The sequence below is a fragment of the Lingula anatina genome, chromosome 8 (assembly GCF_051362555.1).
Source record: "Lingula anatina isolate TDL-2025a chromosome 8, LinAna3.0, whole genome shotgun sequence".
NCBI lineage: Eukaryota > Metazoa > Brachiopoda > Lingulata > Lingulida > Lingulidae > Lingula > Lingula anatina.
This window is the reverse complement of record NC_141774.1, coordinates 606,027-621,114: the sequence shown is the minus strand read 5'-3', so window position 1 is coordinate 621,114 and position 15,088 is coordinate 606,027. Positions and strand designations below refer to the sequence as shown.

The 15,088-nt window shown below is 37.7% G+C and overlaps 1 protein-coding gene across 2 annotated transcripts in view; it reads right to left on the bottom strand.

Moving 5' to 3' along the window:
* The window catches only part of LOC106165417 (uncharacterized), a 76,689-nt gene that overhangs the window by 58,294 nt on the left and 3,307 nt on the right, over window positions 1-15,088 (bottom strand). The window contains exons 2-5 of one of the 2 annotated variants that reach the window (XM_087019109.1): window positions 8,753-10,475; window positions 8,481-8,549; window positions 7,518-8,186; window positions 7,097-7,393 (exon numbers count right to left, since the gene is read on the bottom strand). In XM_087019109.1, coding sequence (XP_086875235.1) covers window positions 7,097-7,393; window positions 7,518-8,186; window positions 8,481-8,549; window positions 8,753-9,770 — 2,053 coding nt within the window. In that variant the 5' untranslated portion in view covers window positions 9,771-10,475. The remainder of the gene's footprint in view (window positions 1-7,096; window positions 7,394-7,517; window positions 8,187-8,480; window positions 8,550-8,752; window positions 10,476-15,088) is intronic. The other variant, XM_087019108.1, reaches the window with a different exon arrangement.

Below are 15,088 nucleotides of genomic sequence, written 5' to 3'. Positions count from 1 at the left end.
AGCCTTCAGAACCCGTTACAGTGACAAGAAGACAGCAACGCCTATTACAACCAATAACAATCAAATTCAATCTTATCTGTTTAACACCATTAAGTACACACATTATACATAATGTATTATCGATATATAACCTATAAAGCTGCACAGGAATATGTGGCTTTAGCACATTATCAAGCAAATATGTCTAGCAATAAGGTTTAAAAATTCTGATGAAAAATCCAACACTCATATACCAGTCTAAAACATTGAAAAAACTCCCTTTATACCCAGACAAGACCATTTTTTGTAATGTATGTCCAACTTCTCCCAGTCAAATCTTTTTCTCTCAACCTGGCAGTGAATGAAGCTATGGTTTCTCCTGGGATCCTCGTTGTTTTATTGAATACATATACACTATGCATTTTATTTTGCTTCGGTTTATAGTGAAGGTTCAGTTTTCGTACCTCCTTCTGGTATGCACTTTCTTCATCTTCAATTACTGGAGGATCTGGTAAGTATTTTATTTTGTTTCTTATCTCTTTCCCACCGGAACACCCTAAGGCAAGTTACCTTGTCTGCTTCTTGCACTTTTTGCAACTGCATTTCTTCTTCGAATTCCTCCAGCCATGTTTCCCATGCTGGTCCGGTATTTAGTCGATTTTCCGGTGGATTAAACGGTGTGACGTGCAGAACAATTCCTGCCACGTGGATGTATTGAATCGGGGGTCTCCCTGTGCCATGTTAGTATTTCTATTTCTATCCCGTCCTCGTCGCCAATGTTATGACCGATTTAACATAACTCAATTGAACTCGCCATGTGCTTCTTCCATATACTTTCATTTATTACCACGTCATTCACCAGGTGGTGGCCATGGTCAAGACGTGACCAATCGGCAGCCACATGCATTGGATACAACAACACGTACAAACGCACCACCCACACACACACAAACACACACATGAATGCGTGCAGAGCGGTGACAGTAGCCTTCAGAACCCGTTACAGTGACAAGAAGACAGCAACGCCTATTACAACCAATAACAATCAAATTCAATCTTATCTGTTTAACACCATTAAGTACACACATTATACATAATGTATTATCGATATATAACCTATAAAGCTGCACAGGAATATGTGGCTTTAGCACATTATCAAGCAAATATGTCTAGCAATAAGGTTTAAAAATTCTGATGAAAAATCCAACACTCATATACCAGTCTAAAACATTGAAAAAACTCCCTTTCTACCCAGACAAGACCATTTTTTGTAATGTATGTCCAACTTCTCCCAGTCAAATCTTATATTTCACCTTTTTGGTCATTTCAAACTTATATTTAAGCACTTGTATATTAGGTTTTCTTAATTGGCAACAGCATGCATGGAGATATTGCTTTGTTATTATCGTAAGAAAATTTAATATTTCTATGTCCGTGATCTAAAATTCCTAAAATATTTGCTGTGTTATCTAAATAAAATTCAAATTCAAGTCCTTCTTTTAGTACACTGTAGGTCCTGCAGATTCAACCGAATCTTTTTACTATATTCACACTTTATAAACAGGTGCACAATTGTTTCTTCTGCATAATTGCAAAAGGAGCAGTTTGCTGTTTCTGTCTTATTCCAGTTATATAGTCGAGTAAGAGTAATTAGCTCATTATTAAGACTATATTGAAAATCTCTGAATTTACTTGAATTGGTACATTCATCGACCACTTTTAAATAGTCTGAAAACATATGTACATTCAGGTGTGTTATTAACTCTTGTTTCCAAAAATTCATAGCCTTCATCGGGTAAGCACTATGTTTATTCAGCAAATCTAAATAAATTACTTTTTAGGGTTTTACACGTTTCTCTATAAGTTCAATGTGAGGCAAACTAGGACATGTTCCAAAGCAATGCATATTACGTTGTACCTTTTTAATGCACTGACAATACTGAAAAAATCTAAATAATTTACATTCACCTCATACGTTTTTTTCGAAATTTATCGTATGTGAACATTGTTTTTTCCTCTTTGAAAATATCTTGTACATGCATTGCCCCCTTACTGTATAGTTCTTTAAAAAAGAAGGGTTTGTCTTCGATGGGGGGTCATCTATGTCACGCCATATACAGGAGATAATTGCAGTACGCTGTAAACGCACACGCTATTAATCACGTGACTATTAGGCACTTGAGCACACCCTAATGCTAATTGTGTGTAAATTTGGTGACATTTGATGGCCTCTTTTCAATTTAATAGACATTTTTTCCATCTGTAGAAATCACAGTGAAACATTGGATTTGAGGGGGTACCTGTTATAATTTTTTACTAAATGGGATAAAATGTGCATATTTTCAACATTTTTTTTGGTATTTTCTGAACCATTAATCATGTGAGATATGGTATCTGGGATAAAAAGCATCGTATATAACAATTTACATTTACAAAAAAAAAAGATAATGAATTTTTTTAAAAAATTAATAAAGATAAAAAACAAGATGAACAGGAAGACCAGATGAGCTGGGAAAGCTTCCGATTTCAAAAGTAAAAATATCTTTCCTAATCATGGTCATTACTATGACTTTACAGTGCAAATAACATGTTATTGCGTAATGATTGGACATCATACTGGACGGACATAGATTAGGATTGTAGCAGGAATGTATGTCAGCTAGTTATACAAGGCCTATCCATGCCTGTAGCCAGCAATTTCAAAAGGGGGGTTCTTTTTCTAAAAAAAAGTGGACCCTTTCCCATAAAAACTCTACCTACCTAGATCAAATTTTACCCAGAGTGGAACTTTTTCCCAGCAAAAGGGGTGGATCTTTCGAACCCCCCAAACCCCCCTGGCTATGGGCCTGCTATCTATTATTTAAACAAGGCAGCAAAGCTGTCAAATGTACAGACAAAAAAACAGAAAATAAAGGTGCAAAATAGGTCATTTTGTCAATTTTGATACAATAATAAATAATGCTTATAATAGCACAGTCAGTTAACACTGATTTTAATCATGCACAACAGGTAACATGGTCAATAACAGGAGCAGATCCAGAGATATTTTCTGACAGTATTCCAAAGTATCTTTGTTGATCCATCCTCCACTTCTGATGGTCTTCCAACAGAAAAAAATTGATACCAGTCAATGTAAACTTTAAAATCTTACCATCATCTGAAAGACCCAGAAGACGGCCTCAATCCACCCTTGCAATAAGATGACAGTTTCTGGACCATGAGAGTTCAAATTCACATAATGAAAATCAATCCCAATATTTGAAAAATACAGAAAATGTGCAGAGCCTCGGGCGGATGAGAGTTAAAAGTCACAAATGCAAGTGCTTGAGAAAAAAATTGTAAAGGAAAACATAACAAAACTAGAAAACCACAGCGCAGACCTCTGCCAAGGCAGCAATTGCTGATTATTATTGATTATTGATTGATTATTGAGCCAGACCACCACTAAAAACTAATCATTGTCCTCTTTGGCCCAATTCTGAAAATTTCAGCAAAATCGGTCCATAAGTTTTTGAGTTATGTTGATGACAGACAAACAGGGGTGAAAATATAACCTCCTTGGCAGAGGTAAATATAATTCCAATGAAGCTGCTATTCAAACTTTTAATCTTCGATTGTATATATATATATATATATATATAATAACCTGTATAATTATCACTGCTTCCTTATTAATAATATAGCAGAGAGCTTAACTTTTGGGAGTTTACAAGGAAATATCAACAGGTGTGCTTTATGTAATCTCATTTAATGGTCTATCAATTAGGCAAATGACTTTATAACTCAGAAATTAGCTAAGTGATACCCAAGGGATATTAACAGACTGACCCTCTCAAAGGTCTTTCAGGCCTATAAGTCACATCTTAAGAAAAGCACAAAACAATAATGCACAAAATAGGAGACTACCAATTCTGATGCAATAATACATTATGTTTAACTGCACAGTCAACATCAAATTTTAATTATGCACAACAGGTAACACCGACGAAAGTAAAAGCATAAGGCTTCTGGCCCATAGGAGTTCAAGTTCACACTTTGAATATGCCAGAATGAGAAAAATGAAAATTTCACACAAAATTACATAAATTCAATAATAATTGATAACCCAATTGAGCTGGCTTTCTAACTTAAACTGCATGCCAATCCTAAAAAACCATACTTGTAAATTAAAAATAATTATAAGTAACACAGTTTTCTTTTCATAATGTTTGTAGCAGCAGTGCAAAAAGATTTTTGTCAATTTTGCTGTAACATTACGTAATAAATTACAGAATAATTATCACCAATTTTTGATTATTGACTATAAATAGCATGGACATGTAGAAAATTTGATTACCATTCGGCTTCATGTCCATGGGAGTCCCACAATGAATATACCAAAACAATAATAATGAATATTTCACTGAAATGTATAACTTCCAGAAAAAGAAGCCAATTAGACTGCTTTTCCAACTCAGGCTGCATTTTAGTCCTGTGTTTCTTTTTTGAAAGTTTGACAGTCATAAGTAACATGGTTTTCCCATAATGGTCATCATGGCAGCAGCACCAAAAGTTGCATTTTCTTCTATTTTGATCCAACATTACATTATGCTTAACAGCATAATAAGAAGCAATTCTTTATAATAAAATAAACTTATCATGGATTTTCAGAAAATGTGACTAGCATGGGTCTTCAAGCCCGTGGAGGTTCTAAATCACTCCTTGAAAATGCCAATAAGTGAAAAATTAAATTTTCACAAAAAACTGTTTAATTGCCAGAAAAATTTACCAAACAGACTGCATTGCCTACTGGAGCTGTATTTTAGTCCCATGTTTCTTTCCTGTAAGTTTGAGAACAGTAAGTGACATGATTTTCCTTAAATGGTCATCATGGGAGCAGTGTCCAAAATAGGGGTTTCTTCACATTTTGATGCAATATTACATAATGGTTAACAGCATAATGACCATCAATTTTTAATAATAAAATATTAGTATCATGGATATTCAGAAAATGTGACTAGCAAAGGTCTTCAGGTCCATGGAACTTGCAAAGTCGCATCTTGAAAATGCCAAAATGTAAACAAGACAGCACTGTTCTGAAATGGGTTTATTTCCATTTTTAACACTTTTTTAACATAAAACAAAATAAACAGTTTACTGCCTTTTTTATATGACCAACTGAAAAAATTGATGAGATGGGAAAAATATCAATAGAACAGTCTAAAATGTCTAATTTCCTCCATTCTGAGATTCTGAACATAGTGGATGATTGAATCTGACAAACTGCATTGTTATGTTTATTTCCATTTTTGATACTTTATTACACAATACATGATGACAAGTTTACCATCATTTTTATATAATTAACTAACAATGTTGTAAAGATACAGGACATGTCAAACAAACACTTTTATGTATCTTATTAGTTAAATAATGAGACTATTAACATGTCTAAGAATTGAATCTGAGGAAATGTGAAAAAAATCATAACTTCTAAAATAATGACCCGATTATGCTGATTTTTTAACTCAACCTGCGTTTTAGTAAGATTGACTACTCCTGTGAGTACAGTGACAATTGGCCTATCTGTTTTTTTTTTCTTATATTGTGTTATCAGTGTTGCATATATGCTGAAAAAAAATGATAAAACAGCATAACTTCCATAAAAGTGGCTCGATCATGCTGATTTTCGAACTTGACCTGCATATTATGAATATTCATCAGTTTTGTAAGTTTCAAGCCAAAAAGTAAAGTAGTTTTTCACTTATCGTGTTATCAGGGTTGCATATATTCTGGAAAAAAGTGAAAAAACAGCATAACGTCCATAAAAATGGCCCGATCATGCTGATTTTTGAACTTGACCTGCGTATTATGAAGATTTACCAGTTCTGTAAGTTTCAAGCCAAAAGGTAAAATGGTTTTCCACTTATCGTGTTATCGGTGCTGCATATATGCTGAAAAAAGTGAAAAAAACAGCTTAAATTCCCTAAAAGTGACCCGATCATGCTGATTTTGGAACTTGACCTGCATATTATGAATATTCATCAGTTCTGTAAGTTTCAAACCAAAAGAAAAAACAGTTTTCCACTTATCGTGTTATCGGTAAAAGTGCACGGCGACGGCAACGACGGCAACGACGGCGACGACAGACGCAGATGATGGCTATATGTACAGACACATCTGTGTCTGTACATAAAAAAGAACACGAATGCAGGCCCCATTAGGCCCCATTAGGAATAGTGGTCCTTTGGACCTCGGTTTCTAGTGGACTTGCGTTACTGTTACACCGGTGTGACAGGAATGGTAATCGTAGGAATGGAAGTCCGGGTCCCATTTGATTAGTACAGGTTTGGGTTAATTGGAGTTTTGGGATTAGTATATGGGATGAATGTCACCTGTATAAAGTAATAGTAGGTGGACAATGGTTCCTAGCAGACTTTCATTTCTGTACCAGCATGCATGTAGCAGTAAAGGAGTTACCAAGCATTTACGTGGCAATAATAAGACCAATGTTGGTTTACACCTTGGCCTCACCAAAAGTATTAGTGATAAATTAAAATCCATAAAAAATATTTTTTAAATATTGTATCCTGGAAATCCATACCAAAAAGCACTTCAAACAACTAATACTATACCACTACAATGTTGGTGCAATGAGTGGTGTAAAAATGCAATAAAAAAGTACATTAGTGACCACAAAACCCACCAATTTTTTACCAAAATGGAGTGAACATTGTTATAAATTATGAAATGCCCAGGTATTAAAAGTGCCAAAACTGAGGATAGTGAGACGCTAAAGGACTTCTACCGAGTATTCCCTTGGCATTGAAGACTTTTCAGTACTAGTAATGATTTAAACAACTACATCCAAAAATTAAATATTAATGCAGCTCTTGAAAATGTACTTTAGAAAGTGTTATATGTCTAATATTTTTTATTAGACATACCATTTTAGTATTATATAACTTGCAAGTAAATGTAAAATATCTGACCTGCTACTCGTAAAGTCTGTGTGCTGATGGTGGTGATCATCACTCCCAGTTTATATTATTAATATACCATCCAACTTATGGTCGCAAATAAATGTTATAATTATAATATTAAAACAATAAACAATGAAAATAGAAAAATATCTGACCTGTCAATTTTAAAGTGTTTGTGCCGATAGTGATGGTCAATCCTCCTAGGTCACGGAGGACATCTTGGGGTAAATCCTGGACATTGTCATCAATGTGATCCACGTGATGAGGTTGTATACCATAACATATGACAGCAGAGTCACCAGGACGTCCATAGTCCCACCATTTGATCAGAATGTCTTCTTTCCGTAGACTGAAAGCTGCCATCAGGGCTCGGCGTATGCCGTATATAGTCTGCTCTGCACTGCCATGTGGACCTTTACGAACTGTCATCTTCAAGTCTTCGTAAATCATTGCTATAATTTGTTGAAATAAAAGTAAAGTACATTTACTATGAGAGGGTCTGTGTGTGGGGGATGTCTTTTACTAAATAGCTAAATCATAAATTAAAAAAAGATGAAGTTTTTAAAAAATTGATACCTTTCAACTCTGTATTTTCCTTTATGTATTTCCTACATTCAATGTAATCATCTTCCTCCATTTCAACCCAAAAATTGATGTCGCTGTGGCTCAGGCCCAAATCCTCCAGGTTCTTGATGTTGACAAAACTTTCTTTTACAGCTGCCTGTAGCTCACCGCAGTGATAACTTTGCCACAGCTGGTCCAGTGAGTGCACTGACGGACAAACCAAGCGGAGGATAAAACACTGGCGCTTTGTATCATATAACATTGCATGATATTCCTTTATGTATCCAATAGCCTTCTCAATGTCTTCAAAGTTTGTTGTGCGTGACATTATAGTCTCACTCATTTTCATGAAGTGTAAGTCTCTGGCTTCACATAGAGGGGTGGTATCTTCTGGAAGAGGTATATGTACAGCTGATTCTGAAGGAGATGAGGCAGTTGGTGCTTCATCAGAGCTCTCTGTCTGAGTTATGTTCTTAATTGCCTCACCTTCCAGATGAGCTGCTATTCCAGTGATCTGGTCTTCCTCACTTCCTCCACCTGTCACCGAGGGTAAGGGTTCCCTGTCTGGCTGAGTGTCCTCTGGACTTGGTGTCTTCTGACTACTGGAGAAGATAGCTGATGATTTGACTGTTTCCATGCCTGAAGGACTGATCCTCATATGGATGTCAAGATCCACTGAGCCTGGAATTTGAAATTAAGATTTATAGGCATAAAGTAATCTATGACATACAAGTTGCAGAACTTTTTCCCTACTTCACAATATGAATGTATTCTTTTTGTCAGGTGGTTTTGGGGAAGATTCAACAGAAATGTAACAAAGTAAGCTGCCTGGTGAAACCTTTCACCCATATTCTCTTACTTTATATTTTGCATGATACACTCATGGGTTTTCTTATTATTATATTCAAAAATAAAGTTTAATAAAAAAATACTCAATTAGGTTTCTTCTGGCTTGAAGTTATTGCTGCATACTACCTGGAATTTTCTGAAATTCTGGTGTATCTCGGTCTCTGTCACATATTGTCTGGACATTTTCTTGCATTTCTGAAAACAACATAGAAGGTCTCAAGTTGTATTTTATCTGCAGTGTTATGTTGTAAACATCATTTCAAACTCAATTAGAGGCAAGAAAATATCAGAGATAGAGTTGTTCCTGAATCAGATTGTCAACCACAAAAATTCAACCGTGCATAAATTTCATTGATATTAAAGAAAATGTCTAAACCATAAAATACATATGGTCATACCTTTTGTCATTTGAAGGTGCAGACCTTGTGTTGATCTTAAAGATGCAAGTTCTTCTCTTCCTTTTTCCAGCTGAGCTTGTATATTCTGTGAGTCTTCTTTCTGTGCATTTGTGACCTCTTCCATGAACTTCTGTGACTGTTGGAGTTGGTCGGCCATCTCTGACTGATCTACGTTCACATGTGTGATTCCTTGAGAGATTTCCTCAAGTTGATTATGTGTATTCTGATTGTCACTGTCCATCTTCCTAAGAATAGTGTCTTCACTTCTTTTATGAACCTGTTCTACATGGTCCTGCAACTTTGTTTCACTTTCTTTCAACCCATGTATGATTTGTTCATGACTTTCTTCCAATGTAGCTTGCATGCTCATCAAATAATCTTTCATATCTTTGTCATAATTATACCATTCTTTCAGAATGGTCTGGTTTTCCTCCAGTGAAGCAGCATTGAAAGGTTCAGACAAGATGGAATCATAGTCCTCACTGGTAAACTTACTAGAGAGAGACCGCAAAATGGACTTGAGATCTGAGAAATGTGCCCTAAAATCTTGATCACTTATTGCTGCCTTGTTAGCATGGCCATACACAATGTTTCGATATCTTTTAACTTTCCCAATCGTGGCTTCTGTTGATGTATCTGCGTCAGAGGGGTTGTCCCATGCATTCAACCCTGGACGTGGGTTCAATGATGTGATATTTCTCAGCAAAAGCACAGTCAGTGTGATGTCTAAATCACCAATAGTTATTGATGTGGAGGGATTCCTAGCAGGGTACAGCTGGTTTCGTTGGTGGTAATTAAACACTCTTGATGGTAATCCAAACAGTGTTGTCCTGACAGTTGCATCACCAAGCACACTACATAACAACCCTGTGTTAGGGTCAAGTAAATTAGGATACCTATTTTCAAGCTCTTTTTGAAGAACATCTTGCAATACTTTCAATGCATAATCTACAATTAAAACACTCATACGAAAAAAATTCTCCTTGTCAGGGTTGGAGAGTGACCTTGCTGTTGCCATGTTAATTGTCACTTCTACTGCAGCATAGCTTCATGTCTTAACTGAAATGTAAGATAGATTTTGTCCTAGGCAATTATTGCATGCTATTCAAAATGTAAAAATTCAATTAACCAAATATCTATTGACACATTACCTGAAAGACACAATTCCCATCTTCAGTTGAAAGAATGCACCAGACAAGACAACAATGAAACGCCCAATGTGTTTATGTATTACATAACTCAGCCCAATATTATTTTAAAGAAGGAATGATAAAAATAAACCAAGTTTAGAATGTTATGTTCATGACTCCAGAGGCGCCAGATCCCTGTCAACCATCATTGGAATCAAGTTGGTTTTGCCAAAGAATCAAAGTATTTATTGTACAGCATCGATGGCCAAATGAGGGTCCATAGACATGTTGTAGAGTGCCTCTTGGAAGGGTGTGTGCAGGATAATATCGCCTGGGAGTCAGATCAGTCTGCCTGTATGGTATAAGCACAATGTGAGGTCTGGAACATAATGCTTTGGGGCATTTTACTGTAACTTTCGCAACATTTGCAAGAACTGACTTCATGCATGCTACAGGTTTCATTATTACAACCCACTTGCTCATGGTTCTCGTCTGGGAGGTGATTTGTTGCAGAAACCCAATGTTCTGAGGGTGGGACAGCCGTCTTTAAGCCCATGAATTTCAGAGGAGAACCAACCCCTTGTTTTGATGATCTAAGAAAGGGCGGAGGTGAAAAACTTTAAGAAAACTTGGCATAGTTCAGCAGAAGTAAATATAAGCCATGTAGAAGATCATGGACTAAGGCTTTTCACTAGTATGTCACATTTTTAGGGAAATGTGGGCAAATAATCTTACTGTAATTTTTCTTACCCCCCCCCCCCCCCAAAATGCTAAAAGTTTGCACTCTATGGGGGTGGCGTCTCAATAGTCCGAAGGTTCAGTGGTCCGAAAAATCGTAATATTTTCACCAGTTTTTAAATCAAGGGTTATTTGTTCCGAAGGTTCTTAGTGAGCAATCAGACCAACTTCTTCATGCTCTCTAGGAAGAGTGGTCAAAACAGAATTGTTACCCTTATTGAAGGGTCGTCGCGCCGCCTACAGGAGATAATTGCAGCACGAGGTAGACAAGTTCCAGTCTCCCGGGTCATTTCGGGTGGAAAGATCCTCGAACTAATAAACCTTACTTGTGTTAAGCCACGGTCACAAGCGGACGCACGGATTTTAGGCTCTTACGTCCCCTGCGCATTTTGAGTGCAGTAGAATCTGTGGAGGTCGTAGAGGTAGAGGAAAGTCTGCCTTGCGAGTTGCAAGGGCCAAATGAGATGCCCTTTCAAGCAGGGACGCTAATTGCAAGGTGCAATGGCGGTGGAAATTGTACATATTTCTTGAGATTGTCTTGCTACCTGCGTACGTGGCACGCACTCACCACTGTTGAAGAGAAAGCAATGCACGGCGAAAATAGTTCCCGTTTGCTTCACACTTGCCTCACACACTTGTGATGACGTAGTTACCGTGTACATGAGTTTTGCCTTCTGTTCTCCCCTTCTTTCTTCTTTTTTTTCCCTTTCTTTTCTGCTCTCTAAGGTTTTCCTTGCCTTTTGGAGGCATATTAGAAGCTGAATTAAGCAAAATTCCAATTTCTTGAAAATTGTTGTACAGGGTGCACGATCGGCGTTTATTTTCGAGACACGACCGTGCATCGTGAGTACTACTAGCGTAGGAGTGACGCACATGCGACGCACTTCCGCGGTGCTTTCGACACTGCTCTTCAGTTGTGAGGGTGTGCGCCGTACTCAACACGCAAAGGGCACTTGCTCCTTCATTGCTTGTGACGTGCGTCTTGGACCAAGCGCGTTTCACTTGCGAACTTCTTGCGAGTGGGGCAAGTTACGTCTGCAGCCTCGCTGTTCTCAGAATATTCGTAGAATCTTTTGGACATGTCCAACATTCTCCGTACGTGCATACGGGCTGTCTGCGAACTCCAAATTTTGCAAGAGAGACTTGCGTTGCTCGTGAGATTCTGAGCAAATTTGGACCCAAACAGGCCGTAAGAGCCCGCACGGCCGGTGTGAATGGAATGGATGTCCGCCGTAATGCATGTCCCTAGGACATGTTTTCCTAGGAATGAATGTCCTACGGACTCTAAGTCCCGGGAATGCATGTCCTGACTCTTCCATTCCTAGGAACGCATGTCCTAGGACATAATTTCCTGGGATTTAACGTCCAGTGGACACCCATGTAAGTAATATTACTTAGTATTCTAAGTCCTGCAGACAGGTATCGATGTCCTAGTCGGACATGTTTGACTAGAAATAGATGTCCTGTGATATTTTCATATAAATGATGTGTTAATTTTGAAGATTTAAACGTGATGTTTAAGAATGTTATTACGCTTATTATAATCATTTGTATACATGTACCCCTATATACACACTTTATTCGGCTAACTTTAGATATTTTAAATAAACGAAAAAATTACTAAAAATTAATATTAGATTGAGGATATATACAGGGTTACTAATATGCAATATTATTTTTGGGCGAGTAAATTTTAAACTATTTTAATATTTTAAATCCAAAACTGAGGTTTCACTCCATGTGTGGAAAGGTGTGTTACCTAATTACCATATAACTCTCGAAACAATTGATGCATGCAGTTCCATGTTCTGTGGTGCGAAATGTGAGGGGTGGTATTTTCGGCAATTTCTGCCCTTGTATAAAAGCGCATGGGTTTAGTCAATCTTTGGAGTGTATTTAAAGAAGCAAGAAAGGGATCGCTCTGAAACTTGACAGGTACCTAAGAGAATATATGATTCGATAGCTAAGCAGCGCAACTTACTATGGAATTTTTGCTCTCAGAGAAAATGACCAGAAACGGACAGCCATTGCCAGACAATTCAACATTTATCAGAAACCGTTAGTAAAGTCCTCCAAAGAAATGCTACAACAGGGGCACCTACTGCAATACTTCCACCAGGGTGTCCGCGTATCACACCAAGAAGACAGGATCGCCTTCTCCTTAGAGTGCGCCGTGCTGGTCGTACAAAGACAACCAGTGTCCTCAGAAAAGAGTGGCAGAATGTCATTCAAACGCTCGTTTCAAGGTGATTTGTAAGCAAGGGATTAATGCAAGCTGGTTATTTTGTACGAAGACCAGTAGGGAAACCACTGTTAACAGCAGGTCATATACAGCGACGTCTGCAATGGACTGGGGACCACGTGCGTTTGGAGCCAAAACACTGGAATCACGTCGTTTTTAGTGATGAGGCCAGATATGGAGTTTTTAGGGTTGACGGTCGAATCGGTGACCACCGACGTGTACGAGAGCCAGAAATCGGTGATTGTGTACTGCCTAGGGTGCAAGCAGGGGGTGGCAACGTCTCTGTTTGGGGAGCATTCCATGCCGGTGCCCAGAACCATTTTGTTTTTCTAGGAGGCAACCTCAACCAGGGTTCCTACAGAGACATTCTGCAGCAAACAATGCTTCGATTTGCAAGAGTCATCTTCAGGAACAACTTTGTGTACCACGACGAATGCGCAACCCCACATCGAGCTCGCAGAATCACTGTTTTTCTTCAAAACCAATGGGTTCGGCAACTGCTCTGGCCTGCAAACTCCCCAAGTATGAACCCAATTGAAAATCTGTGGGCGGAAGTAACTTACAGAATTAATAGCTATGGTCATCGGCCGGTAAATAGTGATGAACTGCGACAGGCATATATCACTGCGTGGAATGATATCCCCATCCAAACTCTAAAAAACTTGTCACAGGGTATGCCATGTAAGATGAGGGCGCTGCAAGCGGCTGCTGGAGGTCATACCCGCTATTGATGACTATTCATGGTTTAATGCAATGAGTTCTTTGACTGCGTAACATATCACTGTCAGAAAGCTATGGGTGCTTTCCCAGAGATTTAGATCGATCTAAAGATTAAGATTTAGATCGACCTAACTCCCTGGGGGTTCACGCTAAATTGCAGTCAGCCGAGTAGTTAATTACCCCCTTACAGCTAAGCCGGCCAAGCTGACAGTAATCTAGTGAGACTCCCCACAGGGATAGATCAATCTAAAAATCTATGGAAATGGGGTGTATCATTTTCTTTAATATCTTAGATTAAAAGTTAGCACTGACATCAAACTGTTGATATGGTTTTCTGGGGGTGTTCTTTTCTTTTGAATGACATCTTATGTCAGATTTGATACTATTGACCAAAATATCTCACAATAGAAGACTGGATATTTTTATCACCCAATGACATACATTTTTGAAGAATCAAGCCAAACAATTTTAATCAGCACGCAAAAATAACAATGATAAAATGGCCCCGTGTTTATAATTATTGTACCGACATTAATTATGTAGGACTTGCGTTTCTGTGTATATGTGAAAGGGAATTATGTCCGCAGGAATACATGTTCTTGCTCCGTATAAATACAGCTGGGAATCTAGGTCCGGGTAGGACAGTGCATCCTAGGGAACGCACGTCCATAGGACATGTTTTCCCAGGAACGGAGGCTTTAAGTAAACACAAAGTTATATATCGATGTCAACATGGTGTTTGCTTGAAAAAAAACCCTCAGTGTTTCTACACAATATCATTTTTTCAAGAAGAGTGTCCTTTCACGTATGCCACAAAAGTGTCGTCTGAGTTTGTTTCCCGCGCGAGACGGATACGCACGACTTCACCGACACCGAAAACAACGAAGTGCGCAAGTCATTTCACGTTTGAGTCGGTTTTTTATTTTTTTTTACATCAGTCAAGAATTGTAGTTAAGGTAAATCTCTATACTAATGCAAAATCGTAAAGGTAGTTAATGAAAATTTAGAGTATGTCGTGTGGCACAAGACAAGGTCAGGTTTAATGAAATTTTGGTGGAATATTTTGATTTATTGTTGCCGATTATCAGTTGGGTGTGTGGTTATTTGCTTTGATGTGGTAAAATTTCACTGCACACTGCTAAAAATATCTTAATATCTCGATATTTGGATTCTGCATCCCTAAAAAACATTAGCTTCGACTTCAAACAAAGTTTTCTTCGTAATGAAACACCGTTGATCACTAGAAATATATGAAAATCCTATATATGGGGCTTTCCCGTAAAAATACGGTAAAAATACGACCGGTGTACCATGAAAATCTGACTCCCCGAAAATGTGACTCCCCAGTCAGATTTTCATAATGAAAATATGACTCCCCCTATGAAATTTTTAAATTTTGTAGTTTGCAGGTGAAAAAAAAAAAACATTCATTAATCTAATTTTATTTGAGAAAATGACTATGATCTTGTAGTATGCATAATGGAGGATAAAGTGGCACTTTTTTGG